The sequence below is a fragment of the Schistocerca nitens genome, chromosome 7 (genome assembly GCF_023898315.1).
Source record: "Schistocerca nitens isolate TAMUIC-IGC-003100 chromosome 7, iqSchNite1.1, whole genome shotgun sequence".
NCBI lineage: Eukaryota > Metazoa > Arthropoda > Insecta > Orthoptera > Acrididae > Schistocerca > Schistocerca nitens.
The window spans coordinates 613205990-613231825 of record NC_064620.1 but is presented as its reverse complement, the minus strand read 5'-3'; the positions used below and the strand labels follow the sequence as shown (position 1 = coordinate 613231825).

At 44.8% G+C, this 25836-nt stretch overlaps 1 protein-coding gene across 3 annotated transcripts in view; it reads left to right on the top strand.

Annotated features, from left to right (window-relative positions):
• The first annotated feature begins 483 nt into the window (after nucleotides 1-483).
• LOC126195238 (lipase 3-like) overlaps nucleotides 484-25836 on the top strand; it is a 197175-nt gene continuing 171822 nt past the window's right edge. For 2 of the 3 annotated variants that reach the window (XM_049933766.1, XM_049933764.1), the window contains exon 1: nucleotides 484-586. Coding sequence is in view for 1 of the 3 variants with exons in the window: in XM_049933765.1 (XP_049789722.1) it covers nucleotides 530-586 (57 nt within the window). In the remaining 2 variants the exon portion in view is untranslated. The remainder of the gene's footprint in view (nucleotides 587-25836) is intronic. The other variant, XM_049933765.1, reaches the window with a different exon arrangement.

The following is a 25836-nucleotide window of genomic DNA, read 5'->3' as shown; positions in this document are numbered from 1 at the left end:
GAGCCGTGTAACTGAGGCGGGACGTGGAGACCAGCCCGGTATTCACTTACTGGGATGTGGAAAACCGCCTAAAAACCACAACGAGGCTGGCCGGCACACCGGCCGTCGTCGTTAATCTGCCGGGCGGACTGGATCCGGGGTCGGCGCGCCTATCCGAGTCCAGGAAGAAGCGCGTTAGCGCTCTCCGCTACCGTGGCGGGTCCTTCTATCAGGTTTTATCACTTCAAAATCCTATGAACCTCCGAATATGGACCAGAAGCCGGACTGCAGCAGGAATGGGTGGTTTTCCTGTAACGTACAATAAGAGGCGAAGGAGCCGCCCTCTGAATGGTAGCGGGTGCGTCGCTGACAGGTCGCGACGTCAGAATCTGGGCTCGGTAGCTAGCATCGCCCCGCGCACGTGTGCCGAGCCGTTCGTGCTCGATTAAAAGGGAGTTTGGCAACTCGTTGTCGAGGTCTGCCTTGGCCTCCGTCTTAATGGGAACCGGTCGCCCTTGCTCGATGGGTCGTCCGGCTGATACGGTGCTCGATGCACACTCTGGTTTCGTGCCCCGCGCCGCCGACGACTCACACAGCCTGTCACCACGTGAGTACGCAGCTCTGGCGAGTCGCATGCGAGCCTGGTCGGCTCAGTTCTCCGACACCGGATACCGAACTTTAAGTCTTTATTTATTTTCCTGTGTCAGATTTTAACAATTGTCCATGCAGTTAAGATCAAATACGGAAAATGTTGAAATCTGTACAGTTACTGAACTATAAGGATGTAGGTATCCGCTAAAAACATGTAGTTGAATGAAAGACGTCTTATATGCGAATAGTGTCGGGTGACTTCTTGTTGTAGTGGTCTTCAGTAGAAAGGCTGGTTTTTTTAAAATTCTCTTCCTGTCTGAACCTTTTATCGTCCAGTTTCACGATCGTTTGTCGAGTAAAAATAGTGCATCTGAAAGACGTAATATATGAATAAAACTACATCACAAACATCTACCGTCATTTCTCCCTAACATTTAAAATTATATTCGGTGTCAACAAATATCTCCTTTTCAGAATCGCTTTTCTTGCTATGGCCAGTATACATTTCCTGTCCTCTCTACTTCGATCACCGCCTGAGTTTTTCCGCTCAAATAGCAAAACTCATCCACTGGTTGTAGTGTCTCATTTCCCAGTACAATTCCCTCACCAACGCCTGATTTAATTTCAGTACACTCCATTGATGTTTCGTTGATTTTCATCTCACATCTTCTTTTCAGTACATTATCCATTCCATTTAACTCTGTTCCAAGTCTTTTTCCTCCTTTGACAGAATTACATTGACATCAGCAAATCTCAACTGTTTCCAAATTTTTCCTTAGTTTCCTACACAGCTTGCTCAGTGTAGAGATTGATTTAACGTGATTGCTTGTTTTCTAATTACTATAGGGATGGTGTGATTAATAAGTGAGACTTGTCGTCGGTGATTTTTGCTGGGCAAGAAGAAAATTGCTTGACAAGGCCATCGGTAGCGTTGATCTCAATGCGATTTACTTTCTTTTACGATGATATTGCGCACTAAGGGAAGGCAAGTATTAACTATAACTGCAGAGTAGTGTTGTCTTTTAGAGATTACTAAAGTAGTGCTGTTAGGCACATTTCGTTCAGTGAATGAACTGGAATACTTTGGTATGATAAATTTATATCATCTGGACGGTTTATCGACAGCGGAAATTAGTCATTTGTTGGTGAAAACCTGTTGTTTCATTTTTTAACCGTTAGGAAATGGACATCTCATTTCAAACATGATCGTTTGTCGACAAAAGATAATGAATGTGAAAGACATAATACAAGAATGTAAGTGGCCGTTGTCGGGCTTCACAGGAATAATGTCGTTCTGCATGTGTGGCAGCGTCATGTGTGATAAGACGACCAACACTGACTGCTTGTAGTTTGTTGTTGTTCCTTTACATTTATTATTGGAAGATGGCTGGGTGTTTTGGCATACTACGTTCGGGCTGGGTGGCAGGGCGGAGAGGGACGGGTATCGGATACTACTGCTGCGAAACTTCGTCAGCGTTTTTGTTAGTAATCATAGGCTGATCCGCTGAAAGCTACGATCGTGACGTAGTGCTGTTTACCTCTTGGCCGAAGGCTTCTGAGCACTGTTTCCCACACTGTCGTTCCACTAGTAACCGGAAACAGTTGCCGAGCTCATAGTGGATAGCTTTTCAAAACAGTCGAGATTGTAACTGCACCATGCAAGTGTATTTATCAGCGAGCTGCACGTATAGGAAATGCGGAAAAGTGCGAGTAGGGGTAGCTTTCCGAGACTTCCGTACGAACTTAATTATGCAGAGAGACAGTTCATACGTTCCGGCAATAGAGAACCTCAACGACTTTTGCCCGTTAGCTGTATCGATACCGTCAAGACATACGTCTACCCGTTCGTGAGAAAAAGTGGACCTAACGGACGAGCAGATAGACAGCCGGATAACGAATGACAAAAAATATTTTTTCGTGTGCTGTAGTCACAGATTAACAATTTTCTGATTTTTTAGTTTACCTGTCAAATTTCATTATTCTACGTCGTTAAGAAGTAACCAGGAGATTTTGAAATGTCTGTCAATATTAAAATTTGTAACACGCCGCAAATTTTGATTGCATCGATTTAGAAGCTGAAATATTTTAGTACCTCCAAGGAACTGTAGACTTTAGAAAGTGCCATAAATCTGAACTTGACACGTCTAGCATTTCTGAGAAAAAAAAGTTTTCAACAGTCGGACAGACAGACAGACAGTCGGACAAAAAGTAATCTTATAAGGGTTTCATTTTTACCGATAAAGATACAGAACCGCAAAAATACGAGTGACACTACCACACACACAGCTCAGTCCATGACCGTGCAACAAGAATTACACTGAAATCACATTTATCAAGAAACAATAAACATAAAATCCGAAGCAGTGCTTTCTGCGAATGAATAAAACCGTACAATAAAGTCCAAGGCAATTAAAGAGATTATTAAAACACTGTCCATTGAACAATACACTTCATATGTTGATGGATTACTTAGATAACACAGAGAAGGCGTGTGGTGAAAAAATGTAACAAATATAAATAATATTAACTATAATAAAAAGTTTATCATTTTACATAAGAGCTTCATATTACGTTTTTCCAATCTTCTTCTTAATTTCCGGAAAATAACTTTCCCAGAGCCATGCTACACTGAAGCGCCAAAGAAACTGGTATAGGCATGTATATTCAAATACAGAGAGATCTAAACAGGCAGAATACGGCACCGTCGTTGCCAACGCTTATATAAGACAACAAGTTACTGCTGCTAGATGGCAGGTTATCAACATTTAAGTGCGTTTGAACGTTGTGTTATAGTCGGCGCACGAGCGATGGGACACATCTCCGAGGTAGCGATGAAGTGCGGATTTTCCCGTACGACCATTTCACGACTGTACCATGAATATCAGGAATCCGGTAAAACATCAAATCTTCGACATCGCTGCTACCGAAAAAAGACCCTGCAAAAACAGGACCAATGACGACTAAAGAGAATCGTTCACCGTGAGAGCAGTGCAACCCTTCCGCAAATTGCTGCAGATTTCAGTACTGGGCCATCAACAAGTGTTAGCGTGCGAACCAATCAACGAAACATCATAGATGTGTACCCTGATCACTGCAGCACACTAAGCTTTACGCCTCGCCTGGGCCCGTCAACACCGACATTGGACTGCTGATGACTGGAAACATGTTGCCATGTGGATCTCGTTTAAAATTGTATCGAGCGCATCGACGTGCGTGGTTATGGAGACAGCCTCGGGAATCCACGGACCCTCCATGTCAGCAGGGGACTGTTTAAGCTGGTGGAGGCTCTGTAATAGTGTTGGGCATATGCAGCTGGAGTGATATGGGACCCTGATACGTCCAGATACAACTCTGACAGGTTGGCAGGTACATCCTGTCTGATCACCTGCATCCATTCATGTCCATTGTTCATTCCGAAGGACCTGGGCAATTGCAGCAGCACAATGCGACGCCCCACGCGTCCAGAATTGCTACAGAGTTGCTCCAGGATCCCTCTTCTGAGTTTAAACACTTCCGCTGGCCACGAAACTCCCCAGACATGGACTTTATTGAGTATATGCCTTGCAACGTGCTGTTCAGAAGAGACCTCCACCCCCTCGTACTCTTACGGATTTATGGACAGCCCTGCAGGATTCATGGTGTCAGTTGCCTCCAGCACTACTTCAGACATTAGTCGAGTCCATTCCACGTCGTGTTGCGGCACTTCTGCGTGCTCGCGGAGGGCCTACGTGATATTAGCAGGTGTACCAGTTTCTTGGGCTTTTCAGTGCATGTATAACACCGACACGGTAATCTCTTTCTCAGCTCAACATGTCACTCACTATGGAGCGATGTTGATTCAGTTTTTCGGGCAATCAAACGAGAAGTTGCGGTACACAAAATGGAAGGTAGAAATCCTCGCTAGGGTCCTGGCGTTAGCTGATAGTACGTCTATTCTTTCATTTAGAAACACTGTGTGCATAGCGTGTGCAGGGCGCGCAGTGACTGGGAGTCAGAAATGAATGAACAGTGCAGCATTAGCCTTTTACGTTGTTAAACAAGTCCTTTGTAAAACAGTTTTGTTGACTAGGGATAAACTGGAACGAGGCAGCACTATTTTGAACAGAGTGGCCTTGTATTCGGGAGGATGGAGGCCGCGATGTTATTCTGGCCATGCTGATTTAGCTTTCCCGTGATTTCTCTAAGTACTTCACATAGTGTGGGGTGTTTCCTATTATAAGGGCGCGGTCGATTACCTGTCCTATTCCTGACAAAGTAGACCTATATGTATGTAAAAACTGGAACTCACGAAGTCTCTGACTTTGCTGTTCCTGCAGTAGGTAGGTTTTATTCCCCCTGCGTGTAGAACCTTGCCACACTACCACCAGCGCCGCGTAGGAGTGCTAGACGTGCGATTCGGCATGGCAGTTCTTCCTGGGTGTGCTTCCTCTTGACTATTGTTGCAGTAGCTTTCTTTACGGTAATCTCGTCCCTCCAGAAATTTGAGGAGGACGGATGTCTGTAAGAACCCCCACGATTTGCTGTGTCAAAATAAGGTACCTGTCAGTCATTAGCGGAAACAGTTCAGAAGTGTTTTATTTCATAAAGTTCAATAATTGTCACCCTGTACATACACCCTCACTGTAATACTCCCGCGATATTACTAGTAACAGTGAACGGTAATTATTAATTGCATAGAAGATGTGTTACTGATGTCTAGGCACTTATCATGAAATAAAGGACCCAGCAAGCAGACAAAACGCAAGAAAGACCACCACTGAAACTGAAAATCAAATACTTTGGTGTGCTTGCTCTGAAGCAGATGAAAGTAGAAAGTCGCAGCTTTGTTAAGAAACGTGGCAAACAGAAAATTCAGAGCTGCACTGCAACACACGAGGAGTGTGTCCTCTGATTTGTCGCTGTTATTATTGTCAGGGGAAAGGGGGTTTTCACTTTACCATGACAGGCTAGCAACATCCTTTCATCCCGAAGAGGAGGCTGGAATGTCTTTTCTAGCTACAAGCAGCCCTGAACAAACAATATCTCAAGGAGACAACAGTGTCGTATCTCAAGGAAGAACTGGCAATCTCTACGTCTGAGCACTATCATACAGAGCAGCTGCAGCACGAACATAAAAAAGAAGAAGCAAGCACCTGATAGGTAGGCCTATATACATAATAGAAGTGTTCGTATGGGAGGGACTCTCTATGGTATAAAGTTTGTGTAAATGTGCTACCAAAGAAACAGCGGCTCCTGTGAAATAGATGTGAAGTGCTGAAACCCGCTTTCAAACGATCCCTTACAAACGAATATTTAGGAGAAATGATCAAGCCTAATTCCTACATCACTGCAAATTTGGGTGACATAGATACAGATGTTAACAAGAGTGAGAGAAAGATGAAATCACTAAAACTGGACTTGTCCAAGGACAAGGTGGTATTTCTGTCACATTTTGTACAGAATCTGCAACTGAGTTAGCCCATCTCTTAACCATAATACGTCGTAGATCCCTCGAACAAAACGTTGTGCTCAATGGCTGGAAGAAGGCGCTGGTCGCACCAACCTGCACGAAGGGTAGCCAAAGTGTTCTGTTAAATCACGTCCCAATATCATTGACATTCTTTTCTCCTAGAACACTTGAACATATTCTGAGTTCGAGCATAATGTATATAGAACACAGCCACATATTACTTTTCAAATGTGACTACGTAAAAGCCATGGATCAAAACAATCAGGTATATACAGTATTTCTTGACTTCTGAAAAACATTTGAGTCAACCGCACCGCCACTTACTAATGAAACTACGATCATATTAGGTGACTGGACAGAGGGTACGGTAGGGAGGACCCAGAATGTTATCACGGATTGGGAGTGATGGTGAGACATATAAGTAGCTTCAGCTTGGTCCCAGGGACGGGACGTGTGTAGGAACCATTGCTGTTTATACTGTACATTAATGACCTAGCAGACTTTTTTTTCAGATGACGCAGTTATCAAGTATGAAGTACTACCCGGAAATAAAATCTCTATACATTTTCAAAGAGATTTTGATACGGTTTCAAAGTCGTCCAAGAATGTTAACTTGCTTTAAAGTTCCAAATGTAATACTGAGCACTTGACAAAAAGCGAAAACGTAGTTTCCTACGAATACAGTATCAAAGCGGTACAGGTGGCAGTCAACTTATATATACACTTTGGTTCATTGTTAGAATGCTGGTAATAAGCAGCGAGTCGGTAAAGGAGTCTACTTACAAACCGGCTTTGACTCATCGCAGAATATTACTCGGGCGTGTAGGACCTAGACTGCATTGGTTTAACAGGTATACAGAACGACTACAAAGATTGGCAGCACGTAAGGTAGCAGGTTTGCTCAATGCATGGGAGAGCGCCATGGAACTGCTGAAAGGAACGAACTGCCAGGCACTTGAAGGTAGGCGCTACCCATCCCATGAAAACCCATTTACAAGGTTTTTAGAATTCGTATCAACAGAGGAATCTAAGAATATAGTACAGCCGCTGTGGACCGATTCTGTGGAAACAGGGAAGTCAAGAGCAGACTAACTACAGCACGCGTGGACAAATTAAGCAGTTATTCCTTCCATCTTCTATAAGTGGATGAAATGAAAAACTAACGTAAAATGTGGTAAAATGAGTCATACTACGTGTCTCGAACTTCACAGTGGTTTTCAGAGAATGAATGTAGTTGTCGAAGGGGCATCTTCCAAGTGATAAAAAAGTTAACGAACGTACATGGTGATTCAGCTACCCTACCGTTGCCCTTTTATGCAACCCGCAACGTAATGCCTAGTCGTCATAAACCACGCGCGAGATTTTCACAAGCTCTCTCTCGTTAGCGAAAGCTATTAGTCCTACAGAAAGCATGAAAGCACCTTTTTTTAGGAAATTTAATGTAATTAGACTTTGTACTGCACTACGTACCGATCAGGACACGGTTTTCGAGTTACATAAGCAAAATGTACAACAGTGACCTTCAAACGCACCTCCACGCCCACTCTCATGCCTCACCAGTCTGGAATTGTAGTATGTTGTGCGAGGCACTCCGTCGTACCACTGTACGAACATTTCCGACTGCACGAACTATTTCCGATATTATAGTCGGCAATTTCGTTAACATTATTAAACATGCCTGTGAAGGTAAGTAAAGGAACGTGACTTCTGTAAACGTTACGCTCAAACTAATTACGTTGACAATTCGATACAAACTTGACCTTCACAACCACAGTTGATTCGTGGTCAGAAGACCTGACAAATACAACAACGTCATTGCATATTTTATGTAGTTAAAATTCACAAATTTGTTACGTAAAATTTGCACAAAATGTGAACGAAAACTGAATAATATCGATAGTGGGGAATAATTCCGCAGTCGCAACTTTTTGTACAATGGTGGGAGGGAGTGCCATGAACAATACTCTAAAAATCATGACTGGTGGGGGCTGAGTGTGGGAGTGGGGGTATGTTTGCAGTCCACTTTTTTTCCGTTTCTCTTGAATAACTCGAAAACTACGGCTAATAGAGAAAACGTGTCCGAGTATAAAATGTAACTACATCAAATTTCCTGCACGAAGGTCTCGTTCTTTTTTTTTTCTGTAGGTGTAATAGTTTGCTCTTAGCGAGCGAGAGGATATGAAAATCTTGTGCGTGCTTTATGAAGGCCAAATCATATTGCGGGTAGCATAAAACAACAGTGGTTAGGGCAACAGAATTACCGTGTATAAAAGAAGCATATTGGCGTAGTGTTTGTCAAAATATTTTACAAACGAAATTGGTCATATTTGTGTCAATTCGCAAAATTTTTAGGGGAATACAGCGTGAGAAAATAACATGATGGCCGAGTGCAGGCTAAATATTCCTTCTGGGTGACGACTTCTTCCTAAGGGCAAGAGCCGTGCACCAGGCAGACTACCTACAGAGTCACGAAGGAGGGCTGTGCGGTGACGCTCTTGGTAGGTACATGAATCTGAACTCAAATAGGAGCCAGTAACAGTGAACACGTGGTTCCCTATATGGCACGCGAACTGTTGTAACAAATGCTTGGAAGCTGTTGTTGAGGGTATCATGTCATGTTATGTCATGTTAACCGGGGGCCTAGAAACGACGGAGAGGATCTGTCCCCAGCGCAACCGCAGTGGTCCACAACCCCACGACGACTACCGCAGTCCACTTCACCCTTCCGCCGCCCCACACCGAACCCAGGGTTACTGTGCGGTTCGGCCCCCCGGTGGAACCCCGAGGGAACGTCTCACACCAGACGAGTGTAACCCCTATGTTCGCGTGGTAGAGTAATGGTGGTGTACGCGTACGTGTTGCAATCGCCGACACAGTGTAGCTGAGGTGGAATAAGGGGAACCAGCCCGCATTCGCCGAGGCAGATGGAAAACCGCCTAAAAACCGTCCACAGACTGGCCGGCTCACCGGACCTCAACACAAGTCCGCCGGGCGGATTGGTGCCGGGGACCAGGCGCTCCTTCCCACCCGGAAAGCCGTGCGTTAGACCACTCGGCAAACCGGGCGGGTTGTTGAGGGTGAGGTTGGGAGTGAATTTCGTCGATGAAGTGTTACTTGAGCGCTCTCCTCTCTATGGAGTTCTTATTTCTCAGCCCAGGGCCGTCGGTATCTTTGAAACGCGTCTGCGCGAGACATAAATGCACTGACGGAAAAAAATCGCTACACCAAGAAGGGGAGGTACGACGTAAACGAGGTACGACATAAACGAAAGCTGGTAGGCGTGCTCCTACACGTGAAAGATGGTGTCTATTCAGATTTCATGCCAGTCGCGTAAGAGTGACGCTTGTAGCGCCATTATGAGGATACAAATCAGGTTTGTATTTAAACATGCTCTAACGGTCGTGACCATTAGTTACCTTCGAAATTTGACGTGGTGAGTTGATGTTAGTTGAGCATGTCTTTAGGGCGACAAAAACGCTATTATGAACACCTCACTGAATTTCAACAGGGTTATGAGGAGCTGGATGTTCTGCTATATTGCAGAAAGGCTTGGCGGGAATATATCCACTATACGTGATTGCTGACAGAAGTGGTTACGAGAATGTAGGGTCACAAGAAAACCGGGCTCCGAATGGGGGTGGGGATTGTTCTGAGGGAGGAGACCAGACAGCGAAGTCATCGGTCTCATCGGATTAGGGAAGGACGGGGAAGGAAGTCGGCCGTGCTCTTTCAAAGGAACCATCCCGGCATTTTCCTGTAGCGATTTAGGGAAATCACGGAAAACCTAAACCGGGATGGCCGGACGCGGGATTGAACCGTCGTCCTCCCGAATGCGAGTCCAGTGTGCGCCACCTTGCTCGGTGCACCGAACGGGCATGAGCCACTACCGAGAGGGAAGATCATGGTGCTCGGCGTATGGGTCCTGCGCGTCGGACTGCATCTGCAGCAGCAATCTGACCAGCAGTCACACAACGAGCTGTTACAAATCGGGCACTTCAAGAGAGACAGCTCTGAAGAGGGCATTACACTGACCCCACATCATCGCCACTTGCGACTCTGGTAGTCTTAAGCAAGGGCTCATTGGAGGCCAGGGTGGAGGTCTGTTGCGTTTTCCAATGAAAACTGGTTCTGCCCCGGCGCCAGTAATGGCCGTGTGTTGGTTAAAGAAGGCCAGCTGAGGGCCTCTAACCAGTCTGTCTGCGTGCTGGACACACTGCATCTACACCTGGAGTTATGGTCTGGAATGTGATTTCATATGATAGCTGGAGCATTCTCGTGGTGATCCCACGCACCCCGACTACAGATTTATATGTCGATCTGGTGATTCGACCCATTGTGCTGCCACTCATGCGCAGCATTCCAGGTAGTGTTTTCCAACAGGATAACGCTCGTGAACACACCGATGTTGTACGCAACATGCTCTACACATTGTCGACATGTTTCCTTGGCCTGCTCGAGCACCAGATCTGTCTCTAATTGATCGCATATGGAACATCATCGGACAACTCCAGCGTCATCCGCAAACAGCATTAACCGTCCATGTATTGACGGATCAGGTGCAACAAGCATGGAACTCCCTTCCACAAACTGACATGCGGCACCTGTACAAGACAGTGCATGCCCATTTCGGTACTAGCATTGAAAATTCTGGCGATAACACCGGTTATTAATGTACACGCATTTCACATTTGCAATAACTTATCTCGCGCTACATTAATTTGCAATCTTTAAAGTTAATCGTTTAAATATGTTGTCTAGACAATGTATTCCCGAAGTCTGCATTAATTATTTGTGGATGTTGCGATTTTTTTCCCATCAGTGTACACTGAAAAGTCCTGTTGCGGAAACACACTGATAGCAGTCCACTGATTCTCTTTATTGTGCAATTGGTCTCGATCTACAAAAGCATCACACCAGTTTATTAGCTATGTTACTACAGTCGTCACACAATACATAGCTAAACTCTTTGGATTGTTCATTATATCAGATGATGGTACTACAGTTCAATTTCAACATGTTTTGTAATGTATTGAGAAGTATGCTGTTGCTTGCTCTTGCAGTAGTTTGAGACATTGCAAAGAAGGGAACGGTGTACTGGCAAACAGTCAACATGGATTTAGAAAAACATCGTTCTTGTGAAACACAACTAGCTATTTATACCCACGAAGTGCTGAGTACTGTTGATCAGTGATTTCAAATTGTTTCCGGCTTTTGAGACTGTACCACACGGCTTGTAGTGAAATGGCGCGCTTATGGAACATCGTCTCAATTATGTGACTGGATTCGTTATTTCCTATCAGAGAGGCCGCAGTTCGTAGTAATTGATTAAAAGTCATCGTGTAAAACAGAAATGATTTCTGATAGTGTTATAGGCCGTCTGCTGTTCCTTATCTATATAAACGATTAGGGAGACAATCTGAGCAGGCGTCTTAGGTTGTCTCCAGATGATGCTGTCGTTTATCTTCTAGTAAACTCATCAGAAGAACAAAATAAATTGCAAAACGTTTTAGAAAAGATATCTAAATGGTGTAAAAACTGGCAATTGGGCCTTGATAACGAAAAGTGTAAGATCATCCACATGAGTGCTAAAAGGAATTCGTTAAAATTCGGTTACATGATAAATCAGTCAAATCTAAAGGCCGTAAATTCAACTAAATACTCAGGAATTATAATTACGAAAAACTTGAATTCCAAATGACACATAGAATATGTTGTGCGGAATGCAAACCAAAGACTGCCTTTTATTGGCAGAACACATAGAAAATCTAACGGATCTACTAAGGAGACGGCCTACACTACACTTGTCCGTCCTCTTTCGGAGTAGTGCTGCGCGGTCTGGGATCCTTACCAGGTAGGATTAACGGAGAACATCGAGAAAGGTCAAAGAAGTGCAATACGTTTTGTATCATCGCGAAGTAGGGGAGAGAGTGTGAGTGACATGATAAGGGATTTGGGACGGACACCAATAAAACAAAGGCGTTTTCCGTTGCGACAGAATCTTTAGACGAAATTTCAATCAGCAACATTCTCCTCCGAATGCGAAAATATTTTGTTGACGCCGACCTACATAGGGAGAAACAATCATCGTAACAAAAGAAGGAAAATCAGATTAGCTGTTCGTTTTTCCTCGCTATTCGAAATTGAAATAATAGAGGAGTATTGTGAAGGTGGTTCGATGAACCCTCTGCCAAACACTTATCGTCCGGTATTTATTGTCACATCAAATGAGTCCACGCTTAAACGAAGACTACCCCACAGACCAATGTCCTAAGCGGGCTGCAATCGCAATTACCCCCGCAGTTCGTATAAGCGACTCCAATAATTACTTGTGAGCACATGTTTACATTTGCCGCCTAATAAACATTGGTCTTATTCACTACCTGTAACATGAGTAAACAACTTGGGAGATGTGTAATTTTCTGCAAGTTCAGTCTTCTTCTGAAACCACAGAGGCACTTACAAACATCCTTGCAATCCATATCCAATTAATAGTCTGTAACCGTGTGAAGCCTACTAAGTGATAGTAAGTCAGACTAGCAAATACCCTTCCAGCACGTTTATTGTAGGTAAACATAAAAAAAAGAAAATGCCAGTAACAGCCGATAAGGTTTAAGTGCTGACTTCTATGTTGAGTTTCCAGGGGGTATGCAAATGTGAACAATGCTCTATTGATGCTTGTGACCTCAGAAAATACACTGAGGCGCCAAAGAAACTGGCATAGGGATACGTATTCAAATATAGAGATGTATAAACAGGCAGAATACGGCAACAAATATATAAGACAACAAGTGTCTGGCGCAGTTGTTAGATCGGTTACTGCTGCTGCAGTGGGAGGTTGTCGAGATTTAAGTGAGTTTGAACGTGGTGTTATAGTCTCGCACGAGCTGTGGGACACAGCATCTCCGAGGTAGCGATGAAGTGGGGATTTTCCCGTACGACCATTTCACGACTGTACCATGAATATCAGGAATCCGGTAAAACATCAAATCTTCGACATCGCTGCTACCGGAAAAAGATCCTGCAAGAACGGGACCAATGACGACTAAAGAGAATCGTTCAATGTGACAGAAGTGCAGCCCTTCCGAAAACTGCTGCAGATTTCAATATTGGACCATTAACAAGTGTTAGCGTGCGAACCATTCAATGAAACATCATCGATATTGTCTTTCCGAGCTGAAGGCCGGCTCATGTACCCTTGATGACTGCACGACACATAGCTTGACGCCTCACCTGGGCCCGTCAACACCGACATTGTACTGCTGATGACTGAAAGCATCTTGCCTGGTCGGACGAGTCTCGTTTTAAATGTATCGAGCGCATGGACGTGTAGGGGTATGAAGACAACCTCATGAATCCATGGACCCTGCATGTCAGAAGGGGACTGTTCAAGCTGGTGGAGGCTCTGTAATGGTGTGGGACGTTTGTAAAATAGTTCAAATGGATCTAAGCACTATGGGACTTAACATCTGAGGTCATCATTCCCCTACACTTAGAACTACTTAAACCTAACTAACCTAAGGACATCACACACATCCATGCGATCGTAGCAGCAGCGCGGTTTCGGAGTGAAGCGCCTAGAACCGCTCGGCCACAGCGGCCGGCAGGAATGTTTGCAGTTGGAGTTATATGGGACCCCTGATACGTCTAGATACGACTCTGACATTTGACACGTGCATAAGAGTGCCATCTGATCACTTTCATCCATTCATGTCCATTGTGCATTCCGACGGACTTGGGCAATTCCAGCAGGACAATGCGACATCCCACGAGTCCAGAATTGCTACAGAGTGGGTCCAGGAACACGTTTCTGAGCATAAACACTTCCGCTGGCCACCAAACTCCCGAGACATGAACATTATTGAATACATCTGGGATGCCTTGCAATGTGCTGTTCAGAAGAGATCCCTGCCCCCTCGTATCTTATGGATTTTTGGGTAGCCCTGCAGAATTCGTGGTGTCAGTTCCCTCCAGCACTGCTTCAGACATTACTGGAGTCCATGCCACGTCGGGCTCTTCAGTGTATACATCAGGGTCCCAGCATTCGTTTGCTGAGTATGGGCCTGGCAACCCCAGGGTTCCTGAGCTGGAGACTGGTAAGAGCCGCCAGTCTTCTGTCACTGGAAGAACTGCGCGTGCTTCAGCAACCAGTCTGTGGAGCGGCGGTGGAACGTTGTGTGTCATGGGGAACAGAGATCATGGCTTGACTAGCTGGATCGCGAGTCTCAAGGTGTGCTGTGCGCTGATGAAGTGCATGGGTGTTGAGGTGGAACAGTCGTTAGTGGGCAATGTCTGGGAGACCTGCCGCAACTAAGGCTTACCTAGGCACACGAGGCTCTCTCTAGGTGGACTTGTATTTTCCTAGCTGCTCGTGAGACCGAGACGGAAATTTTCTGAAACTTTTAGTTCTTCCTCCCAACGGAATGGGTGGACGATTTGTGAGTACCAACACTCACTCTAACAAGAGGGCTCTTGTAGGCAGTCCTCCTGACTCAGAGATTATACAGACTTCCTCAGTACGTAGCATTAGAATGCATGATACTGGTGAGAATGTGTTTTTTTTTTTATTGTGAAGCAGGAAGAGGAAAGCTTTGAGAAGGTTTTGCCTTTTCATATTCAAAAAGGTTTAGAGGAATTCACAGGTATATTGAAATTAGTCAAGTGTTTGCATTATGGAACTCTGTTGGTTGAAACGGTTAGTTCCCAACAAGCAAGCAGCATCAGGAAGGCTAAATGCCTTGGGGAATATGTCATAGAATGGAGCTCCACAACACCTTGAATTACAGAGAAGATATTGTGTCATGCAGAGATCTGGTCGATGTTGCCGAAGAAGTAATGAGCTCAAGAAGGAATCGTTGATGTGCAAAGTATGTTAAAAGGGTCGATGGGGATGTCGCAAAATCTGACCCTTTCATCCTTACCTTCAATAGTGTGAAACTTCCTGAGCATATCAACGCAGATGTCGTTCGCCTAAGCGTATGGGCTTATGTCCACAACCCAACGTGCTGTTATAAATGCCAGTGCTTTTGGCAGACCAATTTGGGATGTAAGGGTGAAGCCACTTGTGGCGAATTTTGCAAGGCCACCAATGACGGAATTGAGTGACCTTCTCCTCTGAAGTGTGTCAGAGTAGTGAGTGCAGTGTCTTCCTTCAAGAAAGGAAGATACAGGGGATTAAATCATCGAAACACATCCTGCATGGTGATGCCAAGAAGATCTGTAAGACCGTGCAGCCTCCTACATTCACTACATCTTTTGATTCGGCTATCAAAAATTTTATTTCGATCGCCAACACTTCTCTACAAAAGTAGGTTGGTAGTCTGAGCACTAGTACCTGTATCTGTCAGTGCACTTCTCAAGATATAGTTATTTCAGAGCACACAGCCCTCCAGAGAACATCAGATAAAGCCACTGCTGCGGAGCTCTCACCATCTCCAAAGGCATAGCATGGTAAAATATCCGGCATCGCCTCTACTGCTACTGCAGTAGCTTCTACGAAGTCCTCCCAGAACAAAAAAGCAAATGGGAAGGTTCCGCTGTAGGCGAAACAGGCGGTAGACCGTCAGGTCCTGTCAATTTCATTCGACTTTTTGGCTCTTCTTCTTCTGCTTCAGAGTCAATGGACTACAAAGTCTGCCAGGGACAACCATCTTGTCCCTAGGCTGAAACTCCACTGTTGTTGGCTCACCATCCTTGCGGAAAGACGTTGAAAGTGGAACCCCATGATAAATGGCTCCCATACCACAGTGGAACATGAATGAATTCAGGACCGATGTAAACGATCTGCTGTTCTTGGCACGGTAATAACCCTTGTGCTTGTGTTTATAGGAAACACGTTTTAAAGACACTGACGCGCCTGTGCAAGGAGCTGTACCATCCTCCGAAAGGATGACCAGATTGGGGAAAGAGCTGAGGGAGGTTTTGCTAGCACACGACTCCTCTGCTCTCTCCTTGGTTACTGTCTTACAAACAGTTGCTAGTGGTGTTCACGTAGGTGAGAAGATCATTATCCACTCGCAGTATTTACCTCCACAGAAAGCGATAGACTCGACTCTGAGGCCCTCAGAGGCCTTGTTACACAACTCCCCCGCCCATTCCTCCTTCTGGGTGATTTTAATGCTTCTAAAGTATTATGGTGCTCGAACCATGATTGCCTAAGTGTTCGAGTCTTGGAGAAACTCGCGATGTCTCAGCAGCAGTTGATCCTCAACACAGGCAGTGTCATTCATTTCTCGGCTGCTCAACATAGTGGTAAGCAACTGATGACCTTGTTCCAGTGACCACTTCCCACTGTGGATCCAGTTACTCGATGGAGGAATGCTTGAACAGAAACCAACGAAATGGATCGCCAGCAGGGCTAACTGGACGCTGTTCAGCTAACTGGCTGTGTTGGAACACTGCGACAGTGTCCAGAAAAGGGTTCATCACATCACGTGAGTGATCCACAGTGCTGCTGACTTATCCATCCCAAAGGCTTTAGGACACCTGAAGAGGCAACCTGAACCTTGATTGGCTGATGAGTGACGTTCAGCAATCCACCATAAGCGTGTGGCTCTTTCCATGGTTTATATGCCCCCAACAGCAGCCAACCTCACAGTCTTTCGAGTCACAAGAGCCAAGGCTCGACACATAGTGAAGGAGAGCAAGGAAAGGTCATGCAGACATTCCTGGACTCTATCAACAGTTCTTGTTGTACAAAAGTATGGGAAACAATCAGGAGGATTTCTGGCAAACACAGTCATTTACCAATGACAGCAGTGCCGAAACAGGGGTATCCCCAAACAATGTCCAGAGACATGGCACAGACGATGGCAGAGCATTTTGCAGCGACTACTGCCAGTGGCAGAGACGATCCGTCGTTTTGCCGCTACTGTGCGACTGCAGAGAGGGTCAGTTTGGCTTGAGATCCAATAACTCTGAGTCTTAAAATACCACGTTTTCTCGAACAGGTGGCTGGAATCGGCACTGTCGGAGAGCTGTGATACTACACCTCTTCATGCCAAATCAGGTACTGCATGCATCGACGTTTGCCAGCAGCATCAAAGAAAATGTTTTAGACTGATGTAGCAGTCAGGCCATTTTCGCCACTCATGAAGAGAGGCTATTCTGATCCCTCTCCTCACACCAGGAAAGGACCGCACATGTGTCAGTAGTTACTGGACTGTCGGCTTAACGAGCTGTGGAGGAAAGACAGTGGAGCCAATGGTCAACCGCCGTCTGGTCTGGTTGTTGGAGACTGGGCAACTCAGTCGCTCTCGGCGTGGATCCACTGTCGACAACCTGACCTCCTAGAGTCTCCTAGTCAGCAGGCTTTCGTACGCAAACATCACTATATCGGTATATTCTTTGATATCAACTAAGACATACGACACTACTTGGAGACACACTAACTCCATCAATGGGGCTTTCGTGGCCACTTAGCCATCTCGATACGGTCTTTCCTGTCTCTTGCGACTCATTTTTAGCAGTAGAATGGTGTCTTAAGAGGGTGACTGACTCACCCATGGTCTATTTGTAAGTGGTCAACCTGCCATATATTCCTGTGGCGGTGTTTTAGCTCCTCTGTCGCTTTTCTTCTGTTATTCCAGTTGAAGCACTTTTTACCATTTCTCCTTTGTTTCATGGCGTGTGACATGGAATGGTTGTCTGGGTTAAAGGGAATGAGGGAGGAGTGATTGAATGAGTGGGTAGCGTGCCAATATCTTTATCTTTTAGCCATATTTTATTTTCTTTTAACATTTGTTAGGGCGCTGATAAACTCGCCGTAGAGCGTCCTACGCCCCAAAAACAACGACGACAACTATAAGCGAATAGAAATGAACTCTGGCGAATTGACGACGACAACTACAAGCGAATAGAAATGAACCCTGGCGAATTGTCTTGCAATGCTTATTCGTTTGTCGTCGCTTCGATTTCCACCGCTGTAAAGTGGCCTTTATCTGTGGCAATTGTCCCAGTCATGGGAAATGTCCTTGTGTTGATCTGTACAAAGCGTAAAAGCTAGCTCATTGCAGATACAGAATGCTAATTTTTTCGGTGCCTGTGGCTGTCGTGTGCAGATTAAAAGCTGCTTTTGGATAGCGTTCTGTCTGCTGGATCATCATTCCACGCAGATTAGTGCTCAATGAAAAAGCGCAGCGAGTCCCCTGGAATCTTTTCGCGGTCGGTGATCTTCGGCGAGTAAATGGATCACAGTCCGAGGATCCACCAAAAAGAAGATATGAGGTTGTCAGGATTACTATCGATTGCACAAGAAACAAAAGAAACAAAAAGAAAAAGGAACGTATTTGGCTGAATGTAGTGAAACGTAACTGTAGTAAATGTTTCGAAATATTAAACCATGTCTTCCCACATGCCATGAGAGGCAGAAGTGTTGCCGGCGTGTTTGTAACATTAAAAAGGTTTAGTTCATTTTAGCATTGATCTATATTTGTAAACACCTGTGGTGCTAAGTGCGACGCACTTCCTCGGCCATAAGTAGCTGACAGGTGAAGTACTCGTGTGTTTCGGAGTTGCGCCATCGTTGTCAGTGAGGGCTCCATTCAGACCATGAGCACAGTTCCTGTTGCCTTTGATGCCTGACGCACCAGCTGTTACAATCATTTAAAGTAAGTGGACAGTAAGTCTGAGATTTTTATCTCCGCTCCTAGTTTCTTGTGCTTCTCGATTAATATCCTAGAGAAGGGTGTCGTAGCCTGTAGCAGCCTACAAAACACAACTCCAAATATAATTCCAATCATTCTTTAAAGAGCAGAACTCCCTTGAATGAAAAAGTTTCCAACGTCTGATTCTTTACAAATGGGTTAATGTGTAAAATATTTTACTTTAAACATGTAAGGGATAAATATTTAGGAAACGTTTAAAATGAAGTTTAAATGCTGCTGAAAGCAGGTAAGTGCTCACATTATGATACACAGGATGAATATAGTCTGGGTAATTTTCCTCCGTGTTGCCAAAGTTGTTCGACTGCACCGCAATGGTTTCTCTGGGCAGCCAATACACATCCTCCATAGAGTCCCGATGACTCCTCATGCGATTTCAGTATACACTAGTGTCCAAAATTAAAGCAACAACCATTATTTCCGGATCCTGTGCCTAATTCACGATATAATCATACAAATTGTCAACAGATGTCCGTATGATGGTGTTCTGAACGGAAGATGGCATTCTGGTCAACGGAAAACCACGTCAACAATGACGTCATGGCACCTGTCAAACGCGGTAATGTTTGCCGGATAGCTCCACATCCTCAATCGCTGTGCACACAGGGATATGGCACAGAGAAGACCCCTACCAGACTCTCCGCAGTGGAGGGCCACGGGAAGAATGGAAGCAGCACAGTCGCAACCTAATGTGTCCGATGGCTTAATGTGAATCGATCTGTTGTTTCTAGAATGTGGCGGCAGTTTATACAGATCGAAACTCTGTCCCAAAGACCAGGACAGATCTGACCACGTCTGAAATCAGAAAGAGAGGACAGTTATTTGGGTGTAAGGGCAAGACGGTACCGCCTTAGTACTGTAAGGCAGCTGGCATCTGACGTAGGAGTGTTGTATCTACGCAAACGGTGTACAGAAGTAAGGTTTCTGCAGAGTGGCCATTGTCGCCGGCCACCTGGTGCATGTGTACCTCTGACGCGTCTTCACACAGGGGAAGGTCTAGAGAGGAGTTATCGAGATACCACCTGTACGGTTGAACAGTCGGGCAACGTTCTTTTCACAGATCAGTGCCGATTCGGTCTGGAGAGTGATTCTCAACAGATTCACATCTGTAAGGAACGTGGAACACGATTTCGGGACCCAATCATTGTGGAAGGAGACCGGTATCGAGCAGGATCCCTACTGGTGTGGGCAGGGATTATGTTGACCACTCAAACAGCTCTTCAGCAAATTGTGTGGGTGAATACCATTTAATTGCTGTCAGGTATCGTGACGAGATCTTGGGACCTCATGTGCTGCTGTTGCGAGGGCCTTGACTTCGTATTGTTGGACGATAATGATAGACTTCACAGAACAAGGTTGGTTGATGTGTTCTTCGGAATGGAAGATATTGCACCCTTGGCGTGGGCCGCTCGCTCTCCCGTTTTGAAACCTATACATAATGCCTGGGATGCAGTAGGGAGATGGGATGGATTACGTCTGCGTCCACCAACTACTCTCCGAGACTTGCGAGCAGCTCTCGAGGGAGAATGGGCGTTATTGCCTCAACATGGGCCTGATGACACCTTCCAGGCCTGTACTGCTGCCACAGGTGGTCATACACCATACTGAACACGTTAACCAGTTGTCAGAATGTGTGTGCAAATCCGTTAATTTGGATAAAACGAAGAACATTTTTGTCTACCGTTATCCATGTTGCAGCTATTTACGTTCTACATTATTTATATTGTTTCTATTTTACTATCACCTCTTTATACTGTTTTGTGGCAAATTAAACGCTACGTCTCAAAATTTCCGTTTGTTGCTTTAATTGTGGATGCCAGTCTGTTTGTAGCCCTGAAGAAAGACCTTCGTGACCATCGATTTGCTTCGGACGAAGAGGTACCCGCCCAGGTGCAATGTCGGTTCCGTAGGCAAGCTCGAACGTGTTTCCACGAAGGCACTGACTACTTGTCTCATATGGGATGATGTATTAACAGTTAGTGAGAAATAATAAACGGTTAACTTACTTTTTCCATCTGTCTCGTTTTAATGACAGCACTTTACACAAACAACACAAGAAGACTTTAACTCCAGAAACAACTTCTGAACACAAAAAGGAACAAGAATGAAATGGATCTGAAAATTACTTTCAAAAATTACATATTTGAGGGGAAAATTAGTTGTTGTTAGTTCTTGCAAACCAAGTGCAATCAGTTAATTATAAATGGTTTTCCATACCAAAGATCTAGGTTTAAGAAAGAGACACCTATTAAAATTTTACTCTGTCAGTTTATGCTTGAATTCGATCTTCAGCTGAAAGTGATGATAGTCAAGATGAGTTTCGATTCACGAATGATTTTGTGGGCAACTGACTGAAATTACAAATTGATGTAACCATTCACCTTTATTGAGGGGTTTATACTTCCAATTATGTCAGTTAATAAGGCAGGGGTAAATTATATCCACAGTTTCTGCCTGACTTTGTCGTCTTCAACAGAACGGCTGGAAGCGGGTATGCAACCACTATATGTACATGCCTTTAGATATCATTTTAGGTTGGCAACATCTCTTCCATGCTTTCTTCTGATCAGTGGGTGATGTTATGTTCATGAGATAAACCTTTTTGAAACTGGCCGTTTTTCTTTACATTAATGATGTAAGATCCAAATATGGAATAAATGTACGAACAGCTTGCCGCATGACTCTCAACCTTGGATAAAGCTACCGAGAAGAAGAGTAGAATGCAAATGGGCACTTCTGCAGTTGTGGTCTTTGCCAGGTGTATAAATGTGTCGCGGACCGAGGTGAAAACGTTTAGCTTCACACGCACCGAGGCCCACTGCCCCCGGCACGCTTTCCCACACTGGCTGCGTGCGCCGCGCCCCCCACTAAACACGCCCTGCAGGCGGCCATGAGCTTCGACGCGCCACGCGACCAGTTTTTATGAAGATTGTACCTGTTCCTTCGGACATGCCTCGGTGAGATTGTCTGCCACCAGTAATGAGTGTAATGGGCAGGGGCACTACAAATGTAGCGTGTGGACAGTAAGTTGGGAATGTGGGTCTCACGGGGAGCGTGCAAGGGATAAGTCCCTGCAGTCCCACTATCCTCTGTGGCCTCGGTGGCTCAGATGGACGCCGGCACGGCAGCTCAGCGTGTTCGGTCAGAGAGCTGGGTGGCCTCTGTAATAAGAACTGAGTGGAAGGATCGACAAACGAACGTGACCGGATGTCATGTGACGTCCGCAACGACCAAACACAACGATTAAAAATAAAGAAAAATGGGTAGAGCGTCTGTCATGTAAGCAGGAGATCCCGGGTTCGAGTCCCGGTCGGGGCACACATTTTCAACTGTCCCCGTTGATGTATATCAACGCCTGCCGACAGCTTTGGGTCTTGATTTAATTATCATTTCGACCCGTTTTTTGTTTTCTGTCCTGTGTGATCGGCAGAGGCAAGTTCTCGCGCAACTGTGATCCATACCACAGGTGAATAACGGCTGCAGTTTCGCAAGGAGGACCAGCGTTGGCGTACGGACCTAGCGATGCTGACAGTGGCGGGTCAGTAATCAAGAGCGTTTTTCTAAAAGTTTTTTATTCATTTGTCATCAGCATTTTGGGTGAATGGCGTAAAACCTAAGATTCCATTTTCTGAACGATTACAGATCTCGGCAGATGACAATACTCGGACAAGAACGTAATTCTGTTGTCCACTGATTAGTTTAGCTTAGTGTGAGAAGTCAGTTTCGTGTTCCGTGGATAATTTGCGCCACTAATTGTAATGACGTGGTACGAGTCATTTTACATTCACATTACAAATTCACATCATTCAGTTTACACATTCGTAAATAACCGTCTTTATTTTATTTTATTTTACTATTGCTGTTGTCAGGTAATAATTTGCACCCATCACCTTTCATACACTACAAAATTCGAAATTTTACTACAGAATAGACAAAAGTTGTCCAAGGAGAAAGTTTTTGTTTTCAAATTTAACTTTGCTGTCTGTCAGTAATTTTATAACATTTGGTAACTAATCAAAAACTTTGGTGGCAGTATTTTGCACCCCTTTTGCGAAAAAGACCATCTTAACGTGAAGTTATGAATGTCATTTTTGCTTCTCGTCTTCTAATTATGCACAGAATTTTTTTCCTATTGAACTGGAGTAGATTATTTACAACAAACAGCACACAGAATAAATATACGATGAAGCGATAGTCAAATGTCCAAATGCTGAGGCAGCTGTCTAGAAAATAATGACAGCTGTGCGCCACATGTTACTGTAGCAGCATGTTGTGAGCAATCAACATTCACTTTCTTCAAGGTGTGTTACCCAAGAGTATTATTCCATGTGACGTTTCTGAATGAAAGCACGCAAAATATTTCAGCTCATTGATTTGCAATTATGCGAAGTACACGTGTGCTGAAGCATCTTGTCTTAGCAGTTCGAAATTTTTTTATTTTCGAGTTTAAATTGTAATTAGCGCGAACACCTAAAAATTTTTACGTTTCCACCTACTTATTATTTGCTCATTATTATCATTTGTTTGGTGCTACTACATGTGTAGAACTGAATATGCCGTAGCTTTTTGAAATTGAGAGCGACGCAATTCGCAGAAAATCACTCAATAATAAATCTCCTGTTGCCTTTTGCCTCGGGTTCTTCAGCCGACAAGTTGTCAGGAAAGCATTAACAATTTTGCACTCAATAATACTTTTAAGAAAATTATTTACCGTTTATTCTATTGCTGTATGCTGAATCGGTTGGATTTATCACACTACTAGTGTGATCACACTACAGCCGTAAAAAGAAGTAATTGTGCTCATTGTATCTTAGATCGTTTACATGTATGGGAAAGAATAGTGGACGAAAGGTTGAGCCTTGTCGAACCGCACAAGTGATTTATCCCCAGTCAGGAGAATCTCTCGTGCTGACACTAGTTTAATTGCAGCTTTAAGCATTCTCTTAGATATGATATCATCATTTGCTCTGCTGTGCCATGAATTCTATAAAACCTCAATGTATCCAAAAGAAAATGATACGTACAGACAAGCCTTGAGTCTATTAATTTTTGCATGAAGAGAGATGGTCCTTTTTAATCTGAAAGACACGAGAAGAGCGACATACTGCTTGATAAAATTGACGTTGAAACGTTTAGCAAAAGTACCTGAGAAATATGGTAAATTCAAAAGCAATCCTGCTCCACTGCCTTAGTGTAAACACCGTCAACACAAACTCGCAAAACAGGCTCTTTTGAACACTAAGACAAAGACGGATTTAAATAGTCTTTTCACACTTGTTCGACGTTTTTGTGATACATTTAGATGTCGTTTGAAAAAACTCATACCGTACCACTAACAGAAATTACTTGCGTCAGTACCAATACCCCGCCGCACGCCAGAGTTAGTAACACTGAGAGGACAACAGAGTCACGTCCCCCTCTGCCCGGCCTCATTGGCCGAAACAAGTTTCGATATCTCGAACGGTTTGGAAAATGAAAGTGGCGTTACGTCATACACGTCTCGCCCACTCCGGTATGACTTACAGGTGGCCGGACTTAGCGGCGTTGAATGCCGAATCTACCAGAGAGGAAATAATACCGTCAGCCGAAGAGGAGTTTTGTCGATCACTGGCACCGATCTATGTAAGACAGACCAACATTGAGCAACTGCGTCTGAAACTACGGAGCCACGCTGCCCTCACCAATTCTGTCGCTCCGTAGGAAAACATGTAAGGGGCAGTGAAATAGAAAAGGGACAGATGGAAAAAAAAACAGTATGTAAACTGATGTAACTCTTCAGGCTTTCCCGGTGAGATCTTGACATGTGGAGTAATCGGGTCTACTGCCGGATGTTTGTGTCGCTCTGGCACAATATTTCGGCCACGTAACTCGTTGCCTTCTTCAGGTGCTACCTGAAGTCTCAGGTAACACCTGAAGAAGACAACGAGTTACTTGGCCGAAATATTGTGCCAGAGCGACACAAACATCCGCCAGTAGACCCGATTACTCCACATGTCAGTACGTAAACTGTTAATCACTTCGCCCGCATCTCGTGGTCGTGCGGTAGCGTTCTCGCTTCCCACGCCCGGGTTCCCGGGTTCGATTCCCGGCGGGGTCAGGCGTTTTCTCTGCCTCGTGATGGCTGGGTGTTGTGTGTTGTCCTTAGGTTAGTTAGGTTTAAGTAGTTCTAAGTTCTAGGGGACTGATGACCATAGCTGTTAAGTCCCATAGTGCTCAGAGCCATTTGAACCATTTTGTTAATCACTTCAAAAGTAATCGCCGCAACTGTCCATGCACTTATTCCACTGAGAGACAATACGGTCAGTGGCTTCACGGATAAATGTCTGCAGTTATCTAGGGAACCGTGACCCCCAGGCGCGTATCTCTTCGTCCGAAGCAAATCGACAGCCACGAACGTCCTTCTTGAGGGCTGGCCCTCCTGTTGCCAAAGCTATTTCGAGTATGATGCATAAGTTCCGTTGGGAAGCCCTTGCACATAGCACAGTCACCACCTCTCCCTACGTGATTTCCATGTTCTTGGAAACCTAAAGAAAGACGTACGTGTCAGTCGATTTACTTTGGACGAAGAGATGCACGCCAGGACCCAATCATGGCTCTCCATAGGCAACTGCAAACATTTTTCGATGAAGGCATTGACCGTCTTGTCTCTCAGTTTGATAAATGTGTTAACAGATACGTCGATTACTTTTGAAATTATAAACAGTTTACTTAATTTATTGCGTCTATCTCGTTTTCAGTTGACTGCTCCTTATAGATCTGTAGAACAGAGCATACCACGCCGATATGTCTCCATTTTGGACGCCCTGGGCGTGTAGTACGCGACTTAAAAAAAAAAAAACGAGAAAACTATTCGAAGACTATTATACCAGAAGATGACAAAGAAGAGTGCAGTTACATGCACTTCAGCCAACTGCAGGTGACTAAAGGCGGACTGCTGGAGGAAAGGAGAAGAGCATCGCCACTGTCAGGCAGAGGTCGCCCTACACCTCGTTCACCGTCTCTTTGCAGAGTTTCCTACCGCTCGGAAAAACTAAAGGAAGCGACCATGTATGAAGGTAAGACCGCCGCAGGTCCAAATCCTCCTTGAAGATGTCACGTCGACGTCATCATCCACGACCCACTTGCCCGGGAGCTAGTCGATTCTGGCATGTTGTTTTC